The sequence below is a fragment of the Pipra filicauda genome, unplaced genomic scaffold (genome assembly GCF_003945595.2).
Source record: "Pipra filicauda isolate LSUMZ 115617 unplaced genomic scaffold, ASM394559v2 scaffold359_size756093_pilon, whole genome shotgun sequence".
Taxonomy (NCBI): Eukaryota; Metazoa; Chordata; class Aves; order Passeriformes; family Pipridae; genus Pipra; species Pipra filicauda.
In genome coordinates this window covers 731,693-756,086 of record NW_024104486.1, presented here as the reverse complement: position 1 = coordinate 756,086, position 24,394 = coordinate 731,693, and the positions used below count along the sequence as shown (strand labels likewise).

General features: G+C 37.8%; 1 protein-coding gene across 1 annotated transcript; it reads right to left on the bottom strand.

Annotated features, from left to right (window-relative positions):
* Positions 1–455: 455 nt before the first annotated feature.
* Positions 456–24,394, bottom strand: LOC120323854 (multiple PDZ domain protein-like; the record flags this gene model as incomplete). Its single annotated transcript, XM_039384480.1, has 10 exons — positions 24,354–24,394; positions 23,607–23,773; positions 15,374–15,595; positions 14,292–14,431; positions 12,134–12,347; positions 10,103–10,231; positions 8,668–8,871; positions 4,772–4,886; positions 2,293–2,381; positions 456–651 (listed from the first exon to the last, which is right to left on the bottom strand). Coding segments are annotated over exons 1-10 (1,492 nt in total), but the record flags the coding sequence as incomplete, so codon positions are not given.

The window sequence follows — 24,394 nt, the reverse complement described above, 5'->3', positions numbered from 1 at the left end:
TAACCTCTAGGTGTAGGCCACACCTCTCGTACACGGAGCTTGTGACATGCAAGAGTGAAAGGAGCTAAGATTTGCTTTTGCTCATTGAGGAGGCTATCTCTCTGCTTGCTTTTGAATGCAGCTTTCACTCTTGAGCATGAATAAAAGATTTGCTACCTTCTTGCCATTTGAAGATTTGCAAGATCAAAATCTTGAAGCAATTCAGACAGAAGTGTGCAATGCAGGGCAGAAATTTCAACACTCAATTCGAAAATGTAGCAAATAATACCATTATGTCTACAAGATTAATCAAACCATAGCAGACCACATTCTGCCCTCATGTACAGCAGCTCTGCCCAGCAGCTCTGCCAACAGTAACAGCTACCCAGAATGAATCTGGCCTATTTTATTTCCAGTTTGCAATTGAGAAGAAAAATGTTTCAAGCCAACTTCAAAGCAAAGTCAGTTTTAATTACCTTTGGCTGTGCTACTATCCTTTGTTTGGAACTGTAAGTCCTTTTCAACAGAAGCACTGAAGTCCTCCTGGGGCGGAATATGATTTTCCTGCTTAAGACCTCTTCTGATCAAAGTGAGCCGAACCGTTTGTCCCGTGTGCCGCAAAACGTCAACTGCTTGCTGGTTAGTAAAACCCTGAAGATTTGTTCCATCCACCTGCAGAATTAAGCAGCTTTTCAGTCCACCCAGAAAAAAAAAGTCCAGGGCAAAATAATACGGTGAGCTCTCAGCATCTGTTAGCCTGAGCACAAAGCAAGTGTAGGAGCAAGAACAAAAGCTATATGACTTAATGAAATTGGATGACCTAAGCACTTCCATTGGAGTACCGCACAGCTAGGCGACAACCAGCACTACACCGCAGAGAGGGGAAGCGCTCCAGGTGCCCACAACGGTGCGGCCGGGCAGATCTGCTCTGCAAAGTGGGAGAAGACATAGCACGTGCTGTCCAGGGCACACTGTGCAGCCTGTCTGCTTGACCATTTCAGCCATCTCTACCTCCAAGGAGAAAATACTGGGTGAATTAACCAACACAGCCATGGCTAGGAGTGCTGGGGACAGGAGGGTTAAGGAAAGATACACTGATCCATGGTGGTAAAAAGAACTGGAGAGCACAGTCATTCTGAGGCCAAGGAACCTCAGATACAGGGAATTCTACTACTGAACACCATGAAGTCCCATTTCCCAATCAAACACAGTCACAACCAACCACATGTTCTCACTGGTTCATCATTTTAATATTTTAAAGATAAGATTTTGGCCTCTTCTGTTTGAAACTATCTCATTATCTCATTAATTCAGTGTTTTTTTCTGGAACTCAAAACTTTGGCATTGTTCAATTTCATCCCATTATCCCTAGCACACACCCAATTTTATTCTTCTCCCTGCAAACTCTGTAATATCCTTTCTCAATTTACCCTTCTGTGCCTTAAATTTCTGAAATACTTCTAATAATACTATGTTCCTGTAGCTTTTCCTGTCTGTCTACACAACACATATATTTCATTATTTTAATTGCTCCTCCATGAAGAACGAATCCCTCTGGACTCTTGATCATTTTGTTGTTCTTCTCTTAATTTCTTCCACCTCTGGTGCTCTTCTAAGTATAAAGTAACCAAAAATCACATGGGGTTATTCAATTTTTTCTCCATGCTTAAGCAAACCATGTTTAAAAAATGTTTATTATTCTTTTGTCTGAGAACACTCAAATAATTTTCTTCTTCTGCATCTGCAGTAGAAGAAGCAAACAAACTGCAATAATCAAGTCCAGCCATTTGTATTCAGCATGTAAATCATTACCAAAAACATATACTTCCACAAACAAACATGCAGGCACATTTAGAGAGAGACATTAACTTGCTCTTAGTGCTGCCTAAGGAGAGATCTATGAGGGACACAAAAATGCACTCCCTCTGTTCATGACCTGATTTTCACTAAACAAATAACATTTTATGGATGAAAATATGTTCTTTTTTCTCTGAGCATCTAAAACTTTTATAACATACTTTTAAAAATCATTTTGAAAAGTTGTGCAAATTTAATCAAACTTTAAAACTTTGCACTTACTAAGATCCTACTGATAAGATACACACATGAAATACAGATTTTTTAAAGAAGTACAAGTTAGGAGTGGATAACATAATCAGAAAGAGAATGTGATCAAATATTCTATCAAAAAAGGCCTCATCCTTTCAATAGCATTTAAGTATTTTAAACAAGTACTATATAAGCATTTCTTTACAATTTAAAGAAGCAGAATTTTGCAGACAAGTGATCTTGCTTCCTTTTGTGTTTACTTACAACTATAATTTGATCTCCCACATGGATTCTGCCATCATGTTCAACAGCACTGCCCTTTGTAATGCTTTTCACAAAGATACCAGAAGGTTCTGGGATGAAGAAACAGGAAAAATTAAATTAACTAATTTATTAAGAAACAATTTAAATAATACAACAATCTCTAACTAATGGCACCAGTCAAAGACAGAAAAAAAAACAACCCACAATCTCAAAGTAAGATAAGAAAATAATCATGAAGAAAAGTAAAGATTTAAGTGAAACATAAATATTACTAAAGGATGAACTTCATTAATGTCACCTTGCATTGCACCAGCTTTCATTCAAAATCTTACAATGCCAAATTCACAATTCTTGCTGGAAAATAAAAAATATTCCAACTTACTTTAACCTAAATATTGAAACCAACATCAACAAGGAACGTATCTCTGACTTCTGTCAAATTTGGACAGAAAATTCAGCTTCAGTATACTAATCTGGTAAACTCTGAATTTTCTATGTACTTAATAATTGCTTAAGAAAATGCATGTTTGAATAACCAAATCCAGAAAATTATAAGCAAACAGGACCACAACTTACATTTGAACCAGCTTTTAAGTACAGATGCCAATATTAGATAAAACAAAAATTTTTTTAAAAAAACCAAAAAATCCCAAACCAAAAAAAAACAACAAAAAAAAAGCCACAAACAAACAAAAAACCCCTAAGACAGAACTATTTTAGACAGTTATTAATTTTGAATCAGAAAAGAAAGGAATATATAGAGAACATCTACAGAAGCGATGTTTTACTAAAAGAAATTCATTTCAGGAGAAACACACTTGTCTGTGAAACAACTTCAACAGCTCAATAAAGTGAAAATCTCTGGAGTTTCTACATGCTCATTTTGCACATCATACATGAAACTGAGAAAAATAACAGCATAAACAGGCATGAAATCAGGTCTGACAGTTACAGGCCTGTAACACTGATATCAGAAATCTCAAAAGAATCTACTTTCTCTCAACAAATGTTCCCACTGTTAAATGAATATGTTTGATATGAAGATAATTCACTACAAAATGCATTCTAAAAGTTGTCAGATCCTTTACAGACCTGAAGTTAACTTTTTACTGGCCTTATTATGACAAAAGTTAGCAGGAAGGAGGGCTAATGATCCAATTCAGCTTAGGAAAAATAAGATTACAAAATATATTCAGTCACCCCACGACCACGTCTCTTTTTTTTTTTTTTTTTTTTTTTTTAAGCTGTTGTTTCCACAACAACTGGTCTTACTGAATTCAAGGTATTCTTATATCCTGTAACAGCTGTATGATAACACAAAAAGTTGTTATTTGTCATTCATGAAAGATTCAGCCATGGATCTTTTTGTCCAGTAGTTTTATTGCTACTTCTCTGACAGCAAAGTTATCCTGTAACTAAGTGTTAAGTCACAAAACTGAGTTACCTAATCAGTTCCTAGGTTAAGAATATTCTACATAGTTACACACAGCACAGTAATTTCAAATCAAAGACTCGTGATACCCAAACACTAAATCAGTTAAAATATGCTCTCAGATCTATCACATGTTCTGCATTTTAATTTGTCTCTTAAAGATTCAACTGGAAGCTGCTAAACAGTGGACTTGCACAAACTGTGACCATCCTGTCCTATGCAACAAGACTGTTAAAATTTAGTCCAGATTTTCCAAGTCGACAAACTAAGCTATATACTGCCAATAATGCAGAGTGCACCTATCCATACATTTTTCTAACAATATATATGTGGGTGCAAGTCAAAGCAATAGCTCTTTGAGAAGTTTTACAACACATTCAACAAATATCCCTTCATAGCAATACTGGATTTGCCAAATCCCCCCCAGGGAGGCCTAACAGAGTTCAGAATAATTTTTCAGAAGAATGCAGTGGAAACTGCAAAGTAAAAATACACAGAACCGTACATGAATATTGTTGCATGTGTTTATTTAAATAAACTTATTTATTGTCTGCCACGGTCCACGGGCCAACAAACATTTATTGTATCTATATCTATTGTATTCTTGATCTGCCAGCAGCACTATTCACATTGTTAACAATTTAATAACAATACCTTCTCAAACTACTCAAATGGCTAATGTATTACCTTGTAAGAGCCTTTTAAAAACGAAAATGTAATTTTAAAAGCCCGGCTATTTCTAACAAAGAGGGCTCAACCTATTTTAGAACTGTTTTTCAAAAACATATAAACATAAGCTTTAGCCAAAAGTGAAGATAAAAACTGATTTAAAAATAGAGGTGGGATTCTATAATAACACCAACTGCTTTTATTCTGAATGTCCTTCTCACTAAAGGAAAATAATTCTTTTTCCCTTACAAACTTTAAATAGATTTTCATATTGTCAAGGGTTCTTTTAAGAGATGCTATAGCAAAATTAAGTCTTGGATGCATATATACCATAGTATGCAATAGATTGTATAGTAAAGTGCAGAAATCTACCATTACCTGATGTTTTGTCTCCAATGTAACCAGCAATAGTTATTCCTAAACCTTGGTTGTTTTTAGTAAGTTCAACATTAAATTTCTCCCCATCTTCACAGCCATCAATAGAAGCATCTGCCTAATAAGAAAACAGTAATTAGATTTTTTTTTTCTTTAAAGATCCTTCACATTCTTTAATGTCATTAACATGTAAAATTAGATGCAATCATAAAAAAGAAAGTGCAAACTTTCCTTACACTCTTTGCTGTTCACCACAGAAATGAGAAATAGGTTAACACTCCTCATGGTGAAGCAATACGGGGCAGGTCATGTACTCTCCACCTCACTGCTCCAGTATATTACCTCTAACCTATAAAATCATTATTTGATGACTAAAATGATCGGTAGATTTGTACAAATTGAATAATGAATTGCTTGTACAGTAATTTAGACATATATGTATATGAATAAGTAGCTTGCTGCCCTTCTGGTGCCTTCTCTGAACCAGCTTTAGATGGCTGGGTTATTAAAAAGAAGAAAAAAAGTCATAATTCTATTTTGTATGCTATTTGTTTAAATTTCTCTGCAATAACTACAGCTATGTTTTTTAAACTTGTCAAAAATTTGGGAGTAAATAATTAATTTATTTACTGTTAATGGAAGTAAAATACATACTAAAATCCCATTTTTACAATAGTGGTTTTGTAAAAAACTGTAGAAAAAACTACTTATAAAAATTAATTTCAACTTTAAAAAAGTTTTGGATTTAATTTTTTCATCTTTCAGTTGTCTAAAACAGACAGTTTCTAGCCATTTCAATAACTGATATGTGATTACATATAAAAGGTTTTAATTTCATTGTATTTATATGGGCATCAATATTTATGCATACATTTAAAACAGGATTTCATAAAGTAAAAATCCATCAAGATCCTGCTATACTCTTCTTTTATTCTGTCCTTTCTGCATGCCAAGTAGCAGCTAATATTTTTTAAAGTGCAAATATGGCAACCAGACAGATACTAATCAAACCTAGTTTGACTAGATAAGTATGCATGTGCCTAAAGAAAGAAGATTTCAGGAGAGCTATGACGCTACTTGCCAAGAGAATCTGATTCCAGTTCTTTATCTGAACAACTCCAACCAAAACCAAAATTAAACACAAGAAAAAAAAATTGCTACTGCATTAGCCATCTCTCTACTTGATAATACAGGATTGCTTTGGCCAGAGGTAATACCACTAAAAAACTGATCTAATTTCTATAACCTCATGAATTTTTACAGGATAGACATCTACAGGTGAACATGACAAGAAGTGGCCATTTTGAAAAGCCATTCTGCTCTCAATAATAGCTGTAAGCACATCTTGAAGTCTTCACCCACACTGTATTTGATTACAAGAAACTAACAAACCAAGCTGTTTGCATCATCATCTTCACTTCAGACCCAAATCAGTAAGTCTTGCACAACTGTTAACAAGGTGCTCCTTCCAAGAACAAGACTTGCAGAAGTTTAAAAACAGCCTACGTTCTGCCAGAAGAGAGGTACCAGGAAGAAGGTATTGAAAAGTAAGGAAAAGGAGAAGAAGGTGTCAAAAAATTTAAATTTTGCCCCTTGGCTGCTTTGAGCTACTTCCTCAGTACTAGAAATCTTATACCTCCTGCAGCTGCAGATACTTCCTTCAACATTGCATCATATACTGGTGGTGAATGGTGTTGTATCCAGTTGTTGGCCAGTCACTAGTGGCATGCCTCAGGAATCAGCGTTGGGCCCAGTCCTGTTTAATATCTTTACTGATGATCTGGATGAGGTGATTGAGTCTACCATTAGCAAATTTGAAGATGGCAACCAGTTCAGAGGGAGTGTCAATATGCTGGAAGGTAGGAGGGCTCTGCAGAGGGACCTGGACAGGCTGGATCAATGGGCCAAATCCAGTGGTACGAGATTCAACAAGGCCAAGTGCCAGGTCACATGCCTTTTGGCCATAACAACCCCCTGCAGCACTACAGGTGGGGAGAGAGTGGCTGGACAGTGGCCAGACAGAAAGGGACCTGGGGATAATGATTGAGAGGAAGATGAACATGAGCCAGTAGTGAGCCCAGGTGGCCAAGAAGGCCAATGGCATTCTGGCCTGTATCAGGAACCGTGTGGCCAGCAGGACCAGGGAAGTGATTATTTCCCTGTATGCGGCACTGGTGAGGCCCTTGCTTGAATCCTGAGTCCATTTCTGGGCCCCTAAGTTCAGGAAGGATATTGAGGTGCTGGAGCAGGTCCAGAGAAGAGCAACGAGGCTGGTGAAGGGACTGGAGCACAAGTGCTATGAGGAGAGGCTGAGGGAGCTGGGGTTGTTTAGCCTGGAGAAGAGGAGGCTCAGGGGAGACCTCATCACTCTCTACAACTGCCTGAAAGGAGGTTGTAGCCAGCTGGAGGTCAGTTTTCTCTGCCAGGTAACCAGCAGTAGGACAAGGGGGCACGGTCTTAAGCTGTGCCAGAGGAGGTTTAGGTTGGACATTAGGAAGAGGTTCTTCACAGAAAGAGTCATTGGGCATTCAAATGGGCTGCCCAGGAAGGTGCTGGAGGCACCGTCCCTGGAGGTGTTTAAGGAAAGCCTGGATGTGGCACTTAGTGCCATGGTCTAGTTGACAGGGTTGTGTTTGGTCATAGGTTGGACTCGATCTCAGAGGTCTTTTCAAACCTAGTTGAGTTTGTGATAACCTCAAAAAGGCAAACGCTGAAGAAATATACACAGATTAACTGTGTATGTCAAATTCAGCTTTTGTTTTGAGACTGATGTTTTTCAGATAAGTAATACTAGGAATAAACATGGATCCTCTATCTAAAATGCAGAGAGGTTTTATGTCTCTCAGTGCTGTAAAAACATAAAAGTACCAGTTTGTCTCTCCTGCTAGATGCTCAGAAGCCTCCATGTTAAGATTAACTTTCTTTGCCTTATAGCCACAAAAGAGGGGATGTTTCTTTTTCACAGGTACCACTACAATGGACAGGGGCAAAATGATGGTAATCATGCATAAATTTTTATGGCTTTTTTTCTTCTGAAGTGACCTGTTTGAAACGTAAATTGTAACTGGGGAGAAAGTAAACCAAAAAATCTTTCAAGGCCTAAATTCTATCTACCTGGAGGCTCAAAAACAATGAACTTTTTATTCTCTCATTAATTTACTCCACATATTCACATTAATATGTATCTGATCATAACCACATGTGACAAAACAGTACTGTTCCTGGCTCTTCTGAAACCAGACTTTGCTACAAACATGCAAATGACCTATTATGCAGAGGTTTTGAGCTGACAGGTCATGATAATATATACACCTCTTTTTAAGAGGCTGACAGTTGTAGAGGAGTAACAGCGCATAGTACAATCATCAGCAGGGGAATAAGGGTAGCAGCGGTCAACTTTTTTCAGAAAACATCTAGCAAATGAGCAATGCCAGGTGATGTAGGAAAGAAGCAGGTGTGTGCTGGTTGGCACAGGGGGGAAATGTCTGATGAAGAGCTGAAATTATATGGAAAGAAGAAATATTTCTGGAGAGGAAAAAGACAAGGGGACAGAGAAATGCTACATAGTCAACTAGCTCTGTCTGAAGAAAAGACTTCATGGCTTCAGTTGTTTCTAATGTAATAACGTACCCTTGCAAAAACCCAGAACAAATTGTTTCAAATTATACTTATGGAAGTCCTAAACCTTAATCCCAAAAGTCTTTAAGAATATAGTTACTTGAATTATGGACTCATTATATTTAAATTCTCCCAGACTGTCAGATGAGAACATCACTATTGGGAAAGAAAATCCTGTCTTTTGAGAACATAAGGACAAAAGACATTTAAATAGCAAGTAAAAAGAAAGGAAGTTTATAGTAGACATTTGCAATGAGTTGAGTATATTCACTGTTGCTTACCTGTTTATCTGGTGTGGAGGTGGGTACTGGTGTACCTGGAGGAACTGCTGGAAGAGGTGGCTCATCAATAGGACCCCTTGCAATTACGAGTTTCACTCTATTTCCACACTGCCTTAGAACTTGTGCCACCTGCTCACTGCTCATTCCAGCTAGGTCTGTATCTCCAATTTTCAAGATGTGATCTCCACTACACAATCTCCCATGCTGGAGGAAAAATAATGATGAAAAAAATCTTTTAACATCCTGCTACTTCTTCCACATACTGTATAGTTAGAAAAAGACTACATAGCTATAGTAACTATTACGACATATGAACCAGGTGACTTGTTTTGGGTGTCAAGTCAATATCCTGAAAACACCGAGAAGAAAAGAAAGTTGCCTAACAGCACGCTAATTTTACTTGGAATTTCCAAAGAAATACCCAGGAGATCATTTTTCAAACAGTCACCCAAGCACACAAAAATAAACGCGTTTAGTTACGATTACTACTTTCTGATATTTAACAACTACATGTAGAGTTCAGAACTCTAGGTTTCATTTCCAAGTACACTTTTAAAGACAGCACAAAAACATTTATTCTGCTTTGCACTTCTATTTAAAAACTAGTTCTCAGGATCAACCATAACTTCAAAATAAAATTAATTTCTCTCTTACTGTGATTCAGTTATTTATATTGCTTTACACTGGTTTACTCTCCTACTGATTTACCTTTAATTAACAAAAATGCTTTACATGAATGTAGGCCATATGATGCGTATTAAAGAGACAGATCTGTAAAAGCAACCTATCTACCTGCTCAGGGAAAGAGTGCAGCAGTAAATATTCTCCATGAATCTCCAGGTTATCAGGCTGCTATGCTGTTGTTGGAAGACTAACCAGTCTCTGTGCCTATTAAATCCTTGAAGATCATTAATGCAGCCCTGGGTACCTGTCCAACGGACAAGCTTGAAATCAGCTGTGATAACCAAATTCAATTCACATGAGCCCTTCAGGCAAGAGCAGAGCCTGCATTCTGAAGCAGACACATGAAATCACCTCCGCTCCAAGCCTCAGTAAGCCCAGCAGAGAGAAGCAGATTGTCTTAGCTATTAGGGCAGAGCAAGTCAATTTTTGGAATTCTCCCTACCCTTGACTACAACCAGTGGACTCATGAAAGAATTAAGAGTGTAAATGAATATCAACCAAACATGTATTATGTAACAGGTTTGAAAATGTGATTTAGAGCCTAGTCCAGCTTTTACAAATGTGCAAATCCCAGCACTAAACACATCTTTATATAAATATAAATTTATATAACTTTTATATAAATTTCACTACTTGTTCTTTTTTTTTTGCATTTATGTGGATAAAAGCTACCAGTATTTAGCATGATCATAAAAGTAAAGAGTAACTGCACACCTTACTGAATGGTAACAGAAAGGTAGATTGAATGTACCTGATCAGCAACCCCTCCTGGGAGGATGGTTTTAACAATCACTCCAGTTGACTTTCCTCCCACTATCCCAAATCCCAGACCTGAGCCATCATTCACCAACTCTATGGTCTCCACATGCTGCCAGTGAACCTAAAAGGAACAAATATAAGCTTGCAAATGATTAAAAACATAGACTCATAGAACATATGATTTTTATAGATATGAAAAGACCCTTAAGATTATCAAGTCAAAATCTTAACATAGGTATTAGAATTTGCAAACTATATTCTCTTTTTTCTTGAGCATGTTTTTGATAATGGAAGGTTGCAGGAGGGTGGACATAAGAGACCTTTCTAACAATTACTATTTGGTGTAAGATTTCATAATTTTTAAGCGATAAATTGCTAGTTCCATAACAGGCAAGCTTCTCTGGTACAAAACAGAGCTAGGTAGTGGGTCAGACCTTTCAAGAACTTGTTGAATTAATTTAAGCAGCAACCTAGGGCCACCCACCTTCACGCCCCTTTGCAGTCAGTAAATACTGCTGCTACAAAATCTCGTAGGACTAGAAATCTTCAGGTAACCGCATGTTTACGTTGGCCACTATAACAAAGCACAGGTGAAAGCAAAATCCCAATTTAAGGATTTTTAAGGCTGAAAGTAGCACCAAGCATTGCATGAGCAGAATTGCCTCATGTAATGAGCAAAGATTTTTGCATTGTCTGATGTCAACAGCAGCAGAACGAAGCGGCTCTGATGGCAGATATGATGTTCTAACAGGAGCAAAACTGCTCTGAAAGACAGACAAATGCTAGTTTTCATATGGGGCACTACTTGAAGGGACAACTGAAAGCTCATGGTGTGCTTTCTCCTGAAGAATACACCACACCATACACTCATCGGAAACTTGAAACTGCAGCTGGTCCTACATTAGGTAGGATCTTGAAGGAAGCATTTATTTTGGCATAATCCAGGTATTGCAAATTCAAAGCCCTGTGGTACCTGTTTGGAAATCCACAATCTTAACATAAACCAATGATGATCACCCAAAGCCTGAAGGAAAAAGGACAGCTCCTAATACACTGCATTTGAAAGCAAAGAGAAAACAAGCACTGGGAAAAGCACGCTAAAAAACCAAAAGCTGTGGCATGTTTAAAAGGAACATTTTTTCAAGCAAGAGAAGTTGTCTGGAGAATACAGAGGCAATCACATAGAGAAAAAAGTGTGTCACAGCAATATTGGAAGAGAGCAGGCCTCTCCTATGTGCTGGCAGGAAAGCTTAGGTCAGTCAGCTGCATTCCTGCACACAGATGAAAAGAATAGTTCTGACATTCTTTCACTAAAATTTTTATGCTAATGATTAAAAAAACCACTAAAACAGCTGCTTTTTCCAGACCAATTGCTCTCTATACTGCTGGTTATCGACTCCCTTTAAAGAAGGGCCACAGATGACTGAACAGCAAAACCTACAGAAACTAAAGACAGGTTGTTTCATCCCAGGACAACACGGTATTACATGAGTAAGATACCAGCATTCAAAAGAAAGGAATTGTAGCAGAGCTGTTTTCTGGGGGGTCCTAAAATGCATCCATGCATTTTAATGTTACTTGTTACTCTACTTGGATCCCCCACGCTAACAGAACAGAGAAACAAACACACAAGTACCCCTTCAGCTGGTGGTGTGGATCAGATTGCAATGCCTCAAAAAATTCTGTTTGCCCAAGCAGAAGGCAAAGAAAAAAAAAGATCTTGTTTACTGCAATCTCAAAATAAAGCTTCATCAAGGTAAATACGCTATATTTGCACTGGTAGATACAGATAATTTGGCAGATGAGAGGAAGGAATACATCCAAGATGAAGATTTCCCCCCAGCAAACCTGAATATTTTCTACTCTTTGCATGGGCAAAGGTACAGCAAAGATAAACAGAAGAAAAGCCTCGAGAAATTTGAAGGCGTGTATATACAAGTTACAAAAAATGTCTCAAGATCCTATATGCAGTAAGTACATACATGACCAGAACTGAATACACAGATGTTTGAGGTATACTCACCGGGTTGGAATGGGCTGAAACTGTACTAGCAGCAGATGGAGACCGGGAAACTACAGGACTGATGAGCTGAGGAAAAGTGCCCCTGGCCACAACTAGCTGGACATTATCTTTTGCTTTCTGCAGGATGCTGATAGCCTGTTGATGCGTAATTGTCTGATCAAGGGCTTGTCCATTAATAGCAAGGATTTGATCTGCTTCCTTCAGCTTTCCATCTCTGTCACATAGATGTAAACAGGGGAGGGAGATGACAAAATAAATCAGAAAAACCAAGGAAGCATTGCCACAGAAATTGCAATATTTTGACAATTTTCCAGTATTTTTAATAACCCAGTCTCTATTCCCCCCACTTTTTAATCCCTCCCTGCAGTTTTGCTGAAAGGAGCTGATGCGGCACCCTGGTGATTGCTTCCTTTGAAGCTAATCCCACTCCCACTGTCCCCTGGCTACTACTCCCTAGCCAGCTTTCTTCTCCCTGTACCCCCATGCGAGACTAAGCATATTAATCTCAGTCACTACCAAACACAGCCTAGGAGCTTGTGTTTATTCTTGACTTTGAGCCTCTTGCTTTACACATCAAGTGCTCCACTTTGTTCAGTGCCCCCATCCTGAATATTCATCAAACTGTGGAGTGGAACACACTTTCATCAAGATGTTACAGAAACAAATTTTGTTTTGCTGAAAAACAAGGAAAAAAAAGGAAAAGAAAAAAGAAAAAAAAGAAGGCTAGGCAAATAAAAAAAAGAGAATGAAAATGATAAAACAGATCCCTTTTATGCAAAGGGAAAAAATTAAAAAAAAAAACCTCTTTGCTTTCTGACAAAGGAAGCACTACTGTAAAATTACACGCTGAGCCCTTCCCCAGACCTAATCCAAAGGAAGTGCATGAAGCCTACAAAGTTGAATTACCTGCTACTTCCTTCACCAATTCTTTGCATCCTAAAGTGCCAGCACTTCGAAAACAAAGGGCAGCAATGAAAACAAGGATCCCTACTACACCAGCTTTTGTGAGTACCTACACGGTAGAAGCTCAGTTACAGCATTCAGGAAAAAGAATTTCACTTGTGAATTCAAACTGTTTTCCAGAGTGCTCTCGAAGACTTATTATTGCCAGGGCCTTTCTCATTTATGACCCCTGTAACAGTTGTTGAATGTTTCTCTTCTGGACAATGAATCAGGCAGGGCCTGATTCAGTAAAGACAGGTCTCATCTCCATGAAATAAAAGTAAAAGCAAATACCACTTGAATGGGAAGAAAGAAAAAAGGGGGAAATTTAGGCAAATTAGAAAATATTGTGAATAAGTAGAGCAGGATGCTTTCTGTAACTGAATTAACTCTGCAGACCATGCTCTGGCCTCTGTTAAAAATACAGTGTTCAGATCACAAATAATCCAAAAACTTCTCCCTACAGCACAGCAAAAAATAGAATCAACATGACTCACACCTCCCCACACAACATACAGAGTTCACTGCAAAGTAGCTCTGGCCAGGTTCCTTGATCACTGATACACCTCACCAGCCTGCAGTGAACCTTGCACTGCTGCCATTTACCACTAGGTTTGTTTGCTCCCTTGGGCTGTTCTTACAGCAGAAATCCATTTCTCTCAACACTCCTTGTGAAATTTGAGTTTAAGCCTAAAGTATATTTTCAGCAAGCTATTATTATTGCTGAGCTTCTGTAACATCAACTTAATATCTCTTTGAATATCTCTGAGTTCAGGTCAAGCCTTGCTTGACTTTAAAGCTTGGTTTCTCTCACCTGCTCAGTGGGCCATACCTTACAAATAACACTGCTAATTACAGCTGACTATTTTGCATAAAATTGTTTTTCGGTACATTCAAGGATGGCAAAATATGGATTTCAGTGTTAAAAGACACAATGAAGAATGGCAGCCTCCCCTTTTTCCCTATTTAAAAGGAGATATTATAAACAAACCACAGAGAAGGACATAAGTAGTTTTAATGAATTCAGAACACATCATATGTTGTCCTGTTCCAACATCACAAAAATGGCAGTGTTAAGTAATTTTACATCTGCAATGATGCTTAGGATATGAGAGAAACATGGCTCTTGTACCACAAAAATAACAGCACTAACACAACTAAATTGCACTGTCATATTAACATTTGGTATAGTAAAATATTCCAGTAGTTTTCTTACCTATGTGCCACACTTCCCTCCTGGATTTCTTGCACAAATATTCCTAGTTCTCCCCTGTTTTCACTCTTGAGTCCCACAACACTGAAGCCCAGACCACCACTTAGAGGTTTAATAAGTTCAATTGTCTCAACAAGACGACCCTATTTAGTAGAAGTTAAAAAAAAGGGTACAAATGTTAAAAGGTTAAAAATGTTGAAAGGTAGTAATAATGAATGTTATAAACAACTTGTAAATTAGTTGCTAATTTGCCAGTTACAGTTACAGTTGGGCAAGACTATACAAGCTAATAACTGAAACATAGTTGTTCATTTCCGATTTTTTCCTATCATACAGAAAAGATTTGAGAAATAAAAGACTACCACAGCCCCGAAGAGGAAATCAGGGAAGAACAGCTAAATATACAGACTTTAAGCTTAGTAGTGACTAAAGTAGGATATGCATCCATAAAATTTTAGAGGGTACAGGTCAACTTTCAAGCAAAACTAGAAAAAGAGGAAGAATTTCAGAAAGATGAAAAAAGTAGGACTATGCAAAAGGCTCTCCATAAAAGCATTAGACTTCTCCTATCAGACTTTTTTACAGATTAATTACAACAATCCTAGAATATATGCCTGGGCATTCCCAGCTCCAGCCACTGTAGGGACTTGTACATCATTTCTGGCTGATACAGGAAAGTAGTAAGATTACACAGCAAGGCCAAAAAGGAATTTTCCATTTAATTTCCAAGAAAGTCTAGTTGTCATTAGTTATGCATACAAGAGGATGCTCTGACAAAGTATCTCCCCCATGCACAGAGAGGCAGTTCTACAATGTGTGCATAAAAAGATAATGGGATGCTGATCTGTGAGACACACAGAGGCCAGCTAAGGACAGTAACTCAGCAGCGACAATGTCAAGACCACTTTTTCACCTGCTTTCTCATTTACTAATTGTTCCTCAAATTAAAAGGTTACTTTTATTTTATATAGGAAGTGAGCTCTGGTCTGCGTCATAACACAATTGCTTTTAAGTAAGCATACATGTATTTTAATCATCAGATAACCAGTAATCCACATTCTGTGGTTACTGTAAGACAAGTTTACCTGGGACATGTTTCTGATCAGCTGCTCGAAGTCATCACTAGAGGATTTTCCATTAATCTGAGGAGTAATGGATCTCATTGATGCTTCTAGCACATTAGCTGGGCTGCCATTCTGCTGAGCCAACAAATATGACTCATTAAGTGGCAAGGACCCCATGTTCACACCATGATGGAGAAGCTGAGGGAATTCATCACTGGAATGTATGGAGGGTGCAATATTTACCTGTAAAAGATTGATGGCAACACAGATTTACAGACACAGCAAAAACCTCCCGCCTACATAAGAGCATCATAGTAACTCAATTGATTGTTAAATGTACCTGAAATACCAATTTGCAATTTCAAAAAGACATTTTAAAAAGAAAAATTACCTTCGATATTTATAATCAATGTAAAGTTGTGAACTACCAGCATAAAACACAGAAATTGACAAGAACAATTTTAAATTGCCTAAAATTAATTTGTTCCTATCAGCATAGCATCTTGAAGTATTCCATCACAGTGGTAGATGTAAACAAGTATTACCAAACTTTTTCTACAGTAACAGTATTAAAAAAAACCAAAACAAAACCCAAACAAATGTATCACTTATTTTACAAGAAAAAAAAAAAGTATGTGTATATTAATGAAAAAAGGAAAGAAACCTTACCAGCTACATAGAAGACAAATTTCACTGGTCATGGTTTCTGCATCACAATGCACTACCAATGTGACTATCTACATGAGCTAGAATTAAATACAAAATTACTGAACAAGTCTAAACCCACCAGGCTGCTCTGAAAATCATAATTGTACATTTATACAGACAGACTTGACAATACCATTCTCTTAGAACAGAAAAGAAAATGAGAAATTTCTCCATTTTGCCCAGCCATAGTAAACTACCTCTTTTCAAGCAGGTCTCTGCCAACGAATCTAATGAATGGTTGCTGGCGATACAAAGCTCACCTGAGAGATGAGCAGAAACCCTCATTTGGCTGTTGTCCCGCTTGCCTGTTGACTGTCAACACGAACCATTTTACTCCACGTAGATTTGCCGCATACTTGCCTGGCACACTAACCACAGTACTGCAGTTTCAAATACTTTTCATAGTTTTACAATGCAAATTTGCTAGCATTCTGTATCACAATACAGAAGACTAGGGTTCCCCTTCCTTAAAGTCATATTTTTAAACTTCATGTATCAACAAAAATTTCAGAATTGTAAATATATTCTAAAATGTCTACTGCACCAGTCTCAACTGTTTAAGCATGTTACTTCTATTAGGTTTATCATATCATTCTCCCAACAGTCCAGTCATTAAAAGGTCAATATTGCTCTCTGTCACACAATTCCATCTCATCTGGGTACTTTAGGAAAATGCAATAAAACAAATGTCATTAGTTGAACAACTTATGTGCCTGGGAAGACCTTCAAGTTAAAATAAAAATACCATAAGACAGCATTGGGAAAAAGCAGTTCTTAGCCTGCTCTGCTATAAAAAACTTTTAAGAGGAAGTCTTAAATTCAGATATTTCAGATATTAAATATTTCAGATATTAATATTAATTTCAGATATTAATATTATTAATTTCAGATATTAATATTTCAGATATTAAATTTCAGATATTCAGATATGTCTGGAATTCAGATATTTCCGTAACATATTGATTATGTTCTGTCATCTGAGTATTTGTGAGGAATCAATTGGGTTATGTTACAAATAAATCATAATGCCTAAAAAACATGTACATATGCACTTTTTTAACAACATACATTCATGTCAACAAGCACATAAGGTACAGGTAGACAAGCCTTGTTTCACAACATCCAGAGACATAATCAAATTCTACCCTTCTGTGAATACAAAATTTCTCCTTGTATTATATGAACAGATTTGAAACTAGTGAAGCCTATGACATACTGCATTTCTCACCTGCATGAGGCCATATAATAGGTTAATTCAATTCCACCTTCCAAATGTCCTCCACTTCAATGTATAAAAGTATATACCTGAACTTGGTCAAATATGTGCTTTATTTCCTGTTCTCCTCCACCTTCAAATCTTCTTGTAGATCCTGCTGTTATATTTCTTCCCACAAAAAAATTGTCATGAGTGAAATTATCAATCCTAAGAGTATTTAACATCTAACACCACTGCAATTCACCAGTCTTAACTGTTTCTGTGTAACATTTTTACATTTCTACAATCCTACAATAGTGCTAAAAGCAAAATTTAAGTCTATGTACAGAAAGCTAGAACCCCTTCTGCTTTACAAAGAAAGAGCCATGCAGGCAAAAAAGGACAGAAACAGAATTTTAAGCTGCAGAAACTGACTGTAGCTGCAGATCCACTGCTCTAAGTTTATTCCATGTTACCAAATGGTGTGAAGAATGCTAACGTAGAGACAATACCACCAGCTTTCGGATAAAAAGTCTATATCATTCCTGCCTCTAGAGTACTCCTTTACAAAAAAAATGTGCAGGGAGCAAGTTGCATTAGAAAAATCATGAAATGCACGAAAAGATATGTCAAGTCACAGTAATTCAAAATTATGACAATTTTAGAATAGCGTGAATGACACAAGAAGTGTTTACATCATGATAGTTTTTTTTTCTAATATACAATCAGACTTCCTGTAAAAACAGCAAGGGAAAAAATGGAACTACACATCAAAAATAAAAGGTTATAGAGAACAACACGTTGCCCTTACAATGAACTGTATTTTATGCCTTATCTGAATCTAAGATACTTCTTGTACCACTCAATATCCCATAGAGGAAAACCTTCAGTATGCAGAGGGACCTCTGGGCCCATCCTGTATTATGATCTATATATGTTCTAGTACTACTTAACAGTGGATTGATTGCTTTAGGCAGCTCATTTCACTGTTTGCAATGTTCTAACTGCAGATATGATGGGCACTTTAACTTCCACCTGAACATCTGCCCAGTTTCACCATATTCTTCTCTATTTAAGTTTGAAGGAGTTCTTCAATTAAGATATGACAATGTCCTTAGGGACTTATGGTTTTCTCTCTGGTAGAGAACTTGGACATTCCCATGCTAAAAGAGAATCAGCTCCAGGCCAACTAATTTTTAAGTTTTACATTGTATTTTCATTGACCAAATCCTGTTCTAACTGGCAATATAGTGCCCACCTTCTCAGTTTGAAATTTCATCCCTTCTCCATACTTGTATGAGCTGGGACATCACTGTAAGCACACAGGAATCGACTGACCTCTCCCACTCCTTCCACCTTTCGAAGCAGAAGATGGTAGTTGTTCATGCTTTTCTAAGACATTGTCCATAATTAAGTAATAACTCCCTTATTCTGAAGACAATGGATGGTTTTTATTTGTTTGATGGTTAAGATATCAACTGAGAAGAAGTGTTGCACACTATATATAACAGGAAAAGGAAAAAATAACCCTCCAATCCACACTAGCTTAACTAGAACTTTAAAAGCTTTCCCTCAAAACTTCAGTACAACAGCACAGTTACAACACAGTATTGAACACAGCCATATCAGGATGCAACTGAGAGCAACATCTCATTTTCATCACACCTTTTTTTAAACATGGCTACATATTCAATGAAGGATGTGCTTAGCACAGGAAGCCAATCCCATGTGAAGTGGCTTCTGACTTCTGAAAATTCAAGAAAAAATGTTAAAGTGTTAACAGAGGGAAGTTGTGTGTATGTGTATGTGCAAAAAACTCACAAGTCACAATGCTTCCTCTTCTGAAACACACATGGTTACACTTTAAAAACCATAAAAAACATTTATAACAACAGTTATAATGGTACTTAAGGTATAAGTTCAGAATCCCCAGACAAATCATAAGCAGAAACGTGAGGACCACTCTCTTCCCTGACCCTCCTGAAATCCAGGTTTATAGTATGAAAAAGTTCAGAAGAACTGGTGTATATTCTTGCTAACAACAGAAGTATATGTCATTCCAGGGGCAGCAAATCTTAAAATTATGGTGCTCTTGTGGTTGCATGAAATATTTTTCGTAACTTCTAAATTGCACTACTTTGCAGTAATAAATTCACCATAATCATCATGGCCAGTCTTCGCAAACAAAGATTTGGGAAAGGTCTTTACCCTTCCAGCCTGCGCAGTGGATTTTTTAGGTGAGACACAGTGTGCGCTGAACTGAGCCCACCCTTTAATCCTGAGGTTCATCTGCCGGGGCCAAGTGAGCTTGGACAGTGGCAGCGAGGTCCTCAGGACGTAGGTTTGTTTAGAGTGACCTTCTCTTAGATGGATGGCCTTACAGGGCTGACGAGCTCCATCTGCCCGGGGAAGTCCCCTGACCGGGAATCGAACCCGGGCCGTGGTGGTGAGAGTGCCGCATCCTAACCACTAGGCCACCAGGGGGCCCCTAAATTCACCATAATTCCATCAAGAAATAGCTTTACAGCACTGTGATTGCATAAGTACCCTATGACAGAATATTGCTATGTTTTATAAACTGGCTTATGCCAATTTTCCTTGATTGGCTTTCTCTGAACTGCACATAGAAACTCCAATGTGGACATAATTTGCATAAGACTAAAAGAAAAATTCATAAATACCACGGAGTATGATAAAATTTATGTTACAGTCGCACAGATAGATGCTAAATACAATCAAGTACTGCTTACATGCAGTTGCTCAAAATATTTTTTTAACAGTGTATCAACATTTAAAGCAATGTCCTCAACATTTCTAAGTCTCAACTTGGAGAACAAATTTTCAGTGTTTCTGTGCTCCAGCCATTGAGCACCGGCCCTTGAACACTCCAAGAAGCACAGGGCAGTATTTCACCTGACTGCAAGAATCCTGAACAGCAAAAAGGTCAGCTGCAACAGCGATCACACCGGAAGACAGGAAGCGAAGCGCAAGGCAAAGGCTGCTTGAGCCCAGCACTGCCAGGTGCCCCTGGCCCTACAGAGAAAGCCTCCAAGCTCCCAGAACAGGCACTGGCACCAGCACCCCTCTGATGACCGCACCTTTACGACTCCATCCTCAGGGTGCATGAAGCAGATCCCAAACCAGCATCTCTCACGAGCACTTCATTTCCAAACACTGAGCAAACAGGTTGTTAGTGAACAGGGAAGAATGTCAACCAAACATCTCCAGCTGTGCAAACACAGCAAGTGTTTACAGGCAATATGAGAAGACAAAATTTATCATTTCTTCCCTAAATCCTCTCTAGCACTGACACCCAGCTATCCCAGCCACTACTGCGAAGGAAAAACTATTGTCAAACTCAAGTAAAACAAAAAATCTGAGGAATGCAGCTCAGCCAAGGGAGGGCTATTTTGTTCTGGCAGAGCCCTGACTGGAATGGAAGGGGGGTGGGGGGACGTGGGGGAAGAAGAGGAGGTGGATGAGGGGAAGACAAAAAGGAAAGGAAAAGAAGCAGGAGAGGAATGCTAGCATGGTCTGAGTATTTTCTTTAAAATATTTTATAAAAAAAATAAATATTATTGAAAAGTTTAAAACATCACAATCTCTGCCTTGTTCTGTCACTTCCTTATCTTCAAACAACTAGACGGTTCTTTAACATGAGAAAACAAGCATTCACTGAAGAATAAAGGACAGAAAGAGATAGCAAAAAAACTATTTCCTTCAGTGCTCCCCAGCTCAAGTGACTAGTAAAGTCAAAACAGTAATTCTCAAAAAAAAAACAACCCTTTGCTGTGCCTTGACTTTTCCACTTCAGTTCTTAACTTCACAATGACAGTTTTGCAGTGCAAACAAATCCTGCTTGTCAGTTTAAGAAAGGAAAAAAACCCAAACAACTTTAACAATAAGCAGCAAAGCATCAGATTTGCTGACTTTAGCATCATGATTCCCCAACATTCAGAAAAAGCAACATACACTCAGTCCACACACTGCACAAACAGAAGGCAGGGCTTTCACTATCATCACTATGCCTTCCAGACACAGTGCCTCAAGCCAGGAATACATCCTACCCTCAAATTTATTGAGGCCACTACAGGCCCACAATGAAGTCTCACTGGGTGACCTGCTTCTGCTGGGATACTTGCAGGGAATTCGTATGACTTAGAAAGTAAATTGCTATTCTGGCTTCTCTGCTCCCACCTCCTCTTTCAATCTCTACTATCCTAAAAGATGGCCTTCTCCTGATAATTTTGCAATAGTCTCATAGCTCTTTAAAAACTGATTAAAAATACAGGAGCAGCTTAAATAGACTGTCACACTTCACTTTAGGAAACAAATCCCCATTCAACTATCATTGCAGTTCATCATTAAACATAAAAAAAAATTCGCCATTCTAATCTCAGCTGGGTAGAGACCGCAACATCGCATCATTGCACAGCTCAGCACCATGTCATCCCGTCTCAAACACAGCTCTGACCACAACTGCTTGGGAAACAATTTGTCTCCTTCCTCAATCTGGCATGGCTTGGCCAAAAAGCCTGGTCACTATTCACATGCCTTGCAGTTCTTTTTAACTCGGAGTTTAAGAGTTTCAAGAGCACAGTACCCTGTCAGTCACAAAAAGGGTGTCCTCAAAAATTAGCCTTTGAAAATACCAAGAAGTACAATTTTTTTTAACATTGATGCCTATTTCATGCTTTTATCCTTTGTCCTGTTTCAGTATGCTTTGTAAATATTTAAATAACACCAAGAAAAAACAGACAATCTCATCTTATATTACAGGGAAGAAATGATTCTACAGAGAAAATACAGGATGAAGAGCTGATACAAATCTAAGAATTCTGGAAATATACATTTACATGTGTAAGTGTTCATATAACCACGTATCAAAAAGGGAAGTCACATCCAAGTAGCTTCCTTGCTACAGGATACATATCCTTGTACCAGGATATGTACCATGCAACATGCGCAGGCCACTGAAGTTACTGCACAAATAAACCTGCAGAGTCAGGACAGATGGTAAAATTATTACTTGCTTTTTACAAAATATATGTTTTAAATTACCCATATGTAGTACCAGCTGCTTCATTTTTCTAATTTAGGTAACTGTATTTAAAAAGATAACCATCCTTTAATTTCACAATGAATGTCCAGAAGTGAAAATTTAATTTGTCTTTTCACCAAACTCCCATTAACATTTCAGGTACACTTTCATTTCTCACTCTGTGTTCCCAGGGTCTGCACCACATAATTCACACAATTTCTGAATGTCACTGTTAAATTCTCATTTTCAAATAGGAGAGCAAACAAACCTTCAGGACAAGGTTTTTTCCTAGATTTTTTTTTTAATCACTCCAACATCATCAATTGTCTAAATATGACATAGGCAAAATCTGAAAAACGTGGTGATGAATGCAGCACTGTGGACACCATTCTAATTTATTTCTTGCCTGTGCAAAACAGCATTAGGATGATCGACAAGAAACAATAAAGGGCCATATTGTGCTCTTCTGCCACACAGTTGAAGTAGTGTGAAGATTGTGAGGAATCCTCACCACCACAGTCCGGTCAGAGACCAGACATGGCTCCACACTGATGATAAGGTTCATGTGCAGGGTCTGCATTCTCCCACTTCAGCATTTCTGCATACCAGACAGAGCTGCCCATCTTGTGGGAGTCAAGAGGAACAACTATTTGCAGATACACAGTTTAGTCCTAATTCAATTACTGGACTAATTTTTATATTTTACAAGTTCTTATTCTGCTGACAAAAAAATTACAGTAACAATAAATAAGTCAATATAGCCATTATAGCCAACGTTTTTCTCACTCTCACTGAAAACATGCAGAAAAGTAAAACTTTTACTTAGTACCCTGAGCAAGCAAAAAGGAGGTTTCTCCTTGATCTTTTATTCCTATATCAAGAAAAAATAACATGCCCATGTCCTTCTGAAATCAACCTTCCACAGCCTCCCTTTTACACTCTCATTTTAGCAGGGTAAGACACAAGAGGGCAATAAGAGGCTCCTAGGATAAAAGTCCTAAGACCTCATAGAAAGAATTCTCCTTTTGAATGGCAGAGACAAAATGCATTGTGTCAACCCTGCACCCAAAATCACCATTTCCCTACCCTGTACATTGTAAGTAACGAGCATATACATAAAAATCACATATACAAACTATGGGTCTCAACAAAGCCCAGAAAAGTCAATGGGGTATGTCCCCATCAGTTCCCTGAACCTTTGCATCAGATTTTTAGTTTAAGCTATTTTATTTCACTGTTCAACCAGTAGACACATTTTTGCACCACCTTAGCAATTTTTCCCTTGCACCTGGCAAGGCTGCTTTTCCTACCTGATCTCTCAGTTGTTGAACAGAAGTCTGAAGGTTCAGAATTTGATTAAAGAGAGGACTCTGCAGCACTGATTTTAATAAGTTGAGTTTCTCCTCGTTTGCAATGTCACCTCGATTACGAAGTTTTGCCTGTAAGCGATCCATGGCCTGGAGGGCCCGATGGGTATCTGTAGCGATAATTATTTCTAGTCAGTAGCAGTCTAGAAACAGCCATATACAAGCAGGTAACAGGTTTAAATATAACTCTCTTTACTGTTCAAACTACAGAGGACTTGAATGGCTCAGTTCTCAACAAAAATCCCAGTCCAAACATGTCTAATGAAGCAGGAAGTCAGAGGCAGAGCACAAAACAGAAGCCAATAAAAATCACATTTTTGTCCACCAAGAACTGGCTTACAAAAGTGAAAGAGCCTTCATTAAAATTCAGTTACAGGAACTGTGGCTACAAACCATTGTAAATAAATAGTGACATAAAGAGTCATAATAGAAAACATTTGTCTTTTTCATGTCTTTCAGGCAAAGATTAAAACAACCAAATGAATACAACAGGCTAAAAATTAAATACACTAAACAAATGATGGTACACCTTCTGTTTTCAAATACAAAAACCCAAACCCAACACAAATTTTTACTCAGAAGAGATAATTTTCTCAAAATCTCTCTCAGCAGTTTATGCCAATGACCCAAATCTATCACGCGCACTTGATTTGGCCACAAAAATACTGTGATACAAATGAAAAAAATTACCAATTGTTTCCAACATCTTTTTTTCTTCTCAGCTTCTATTT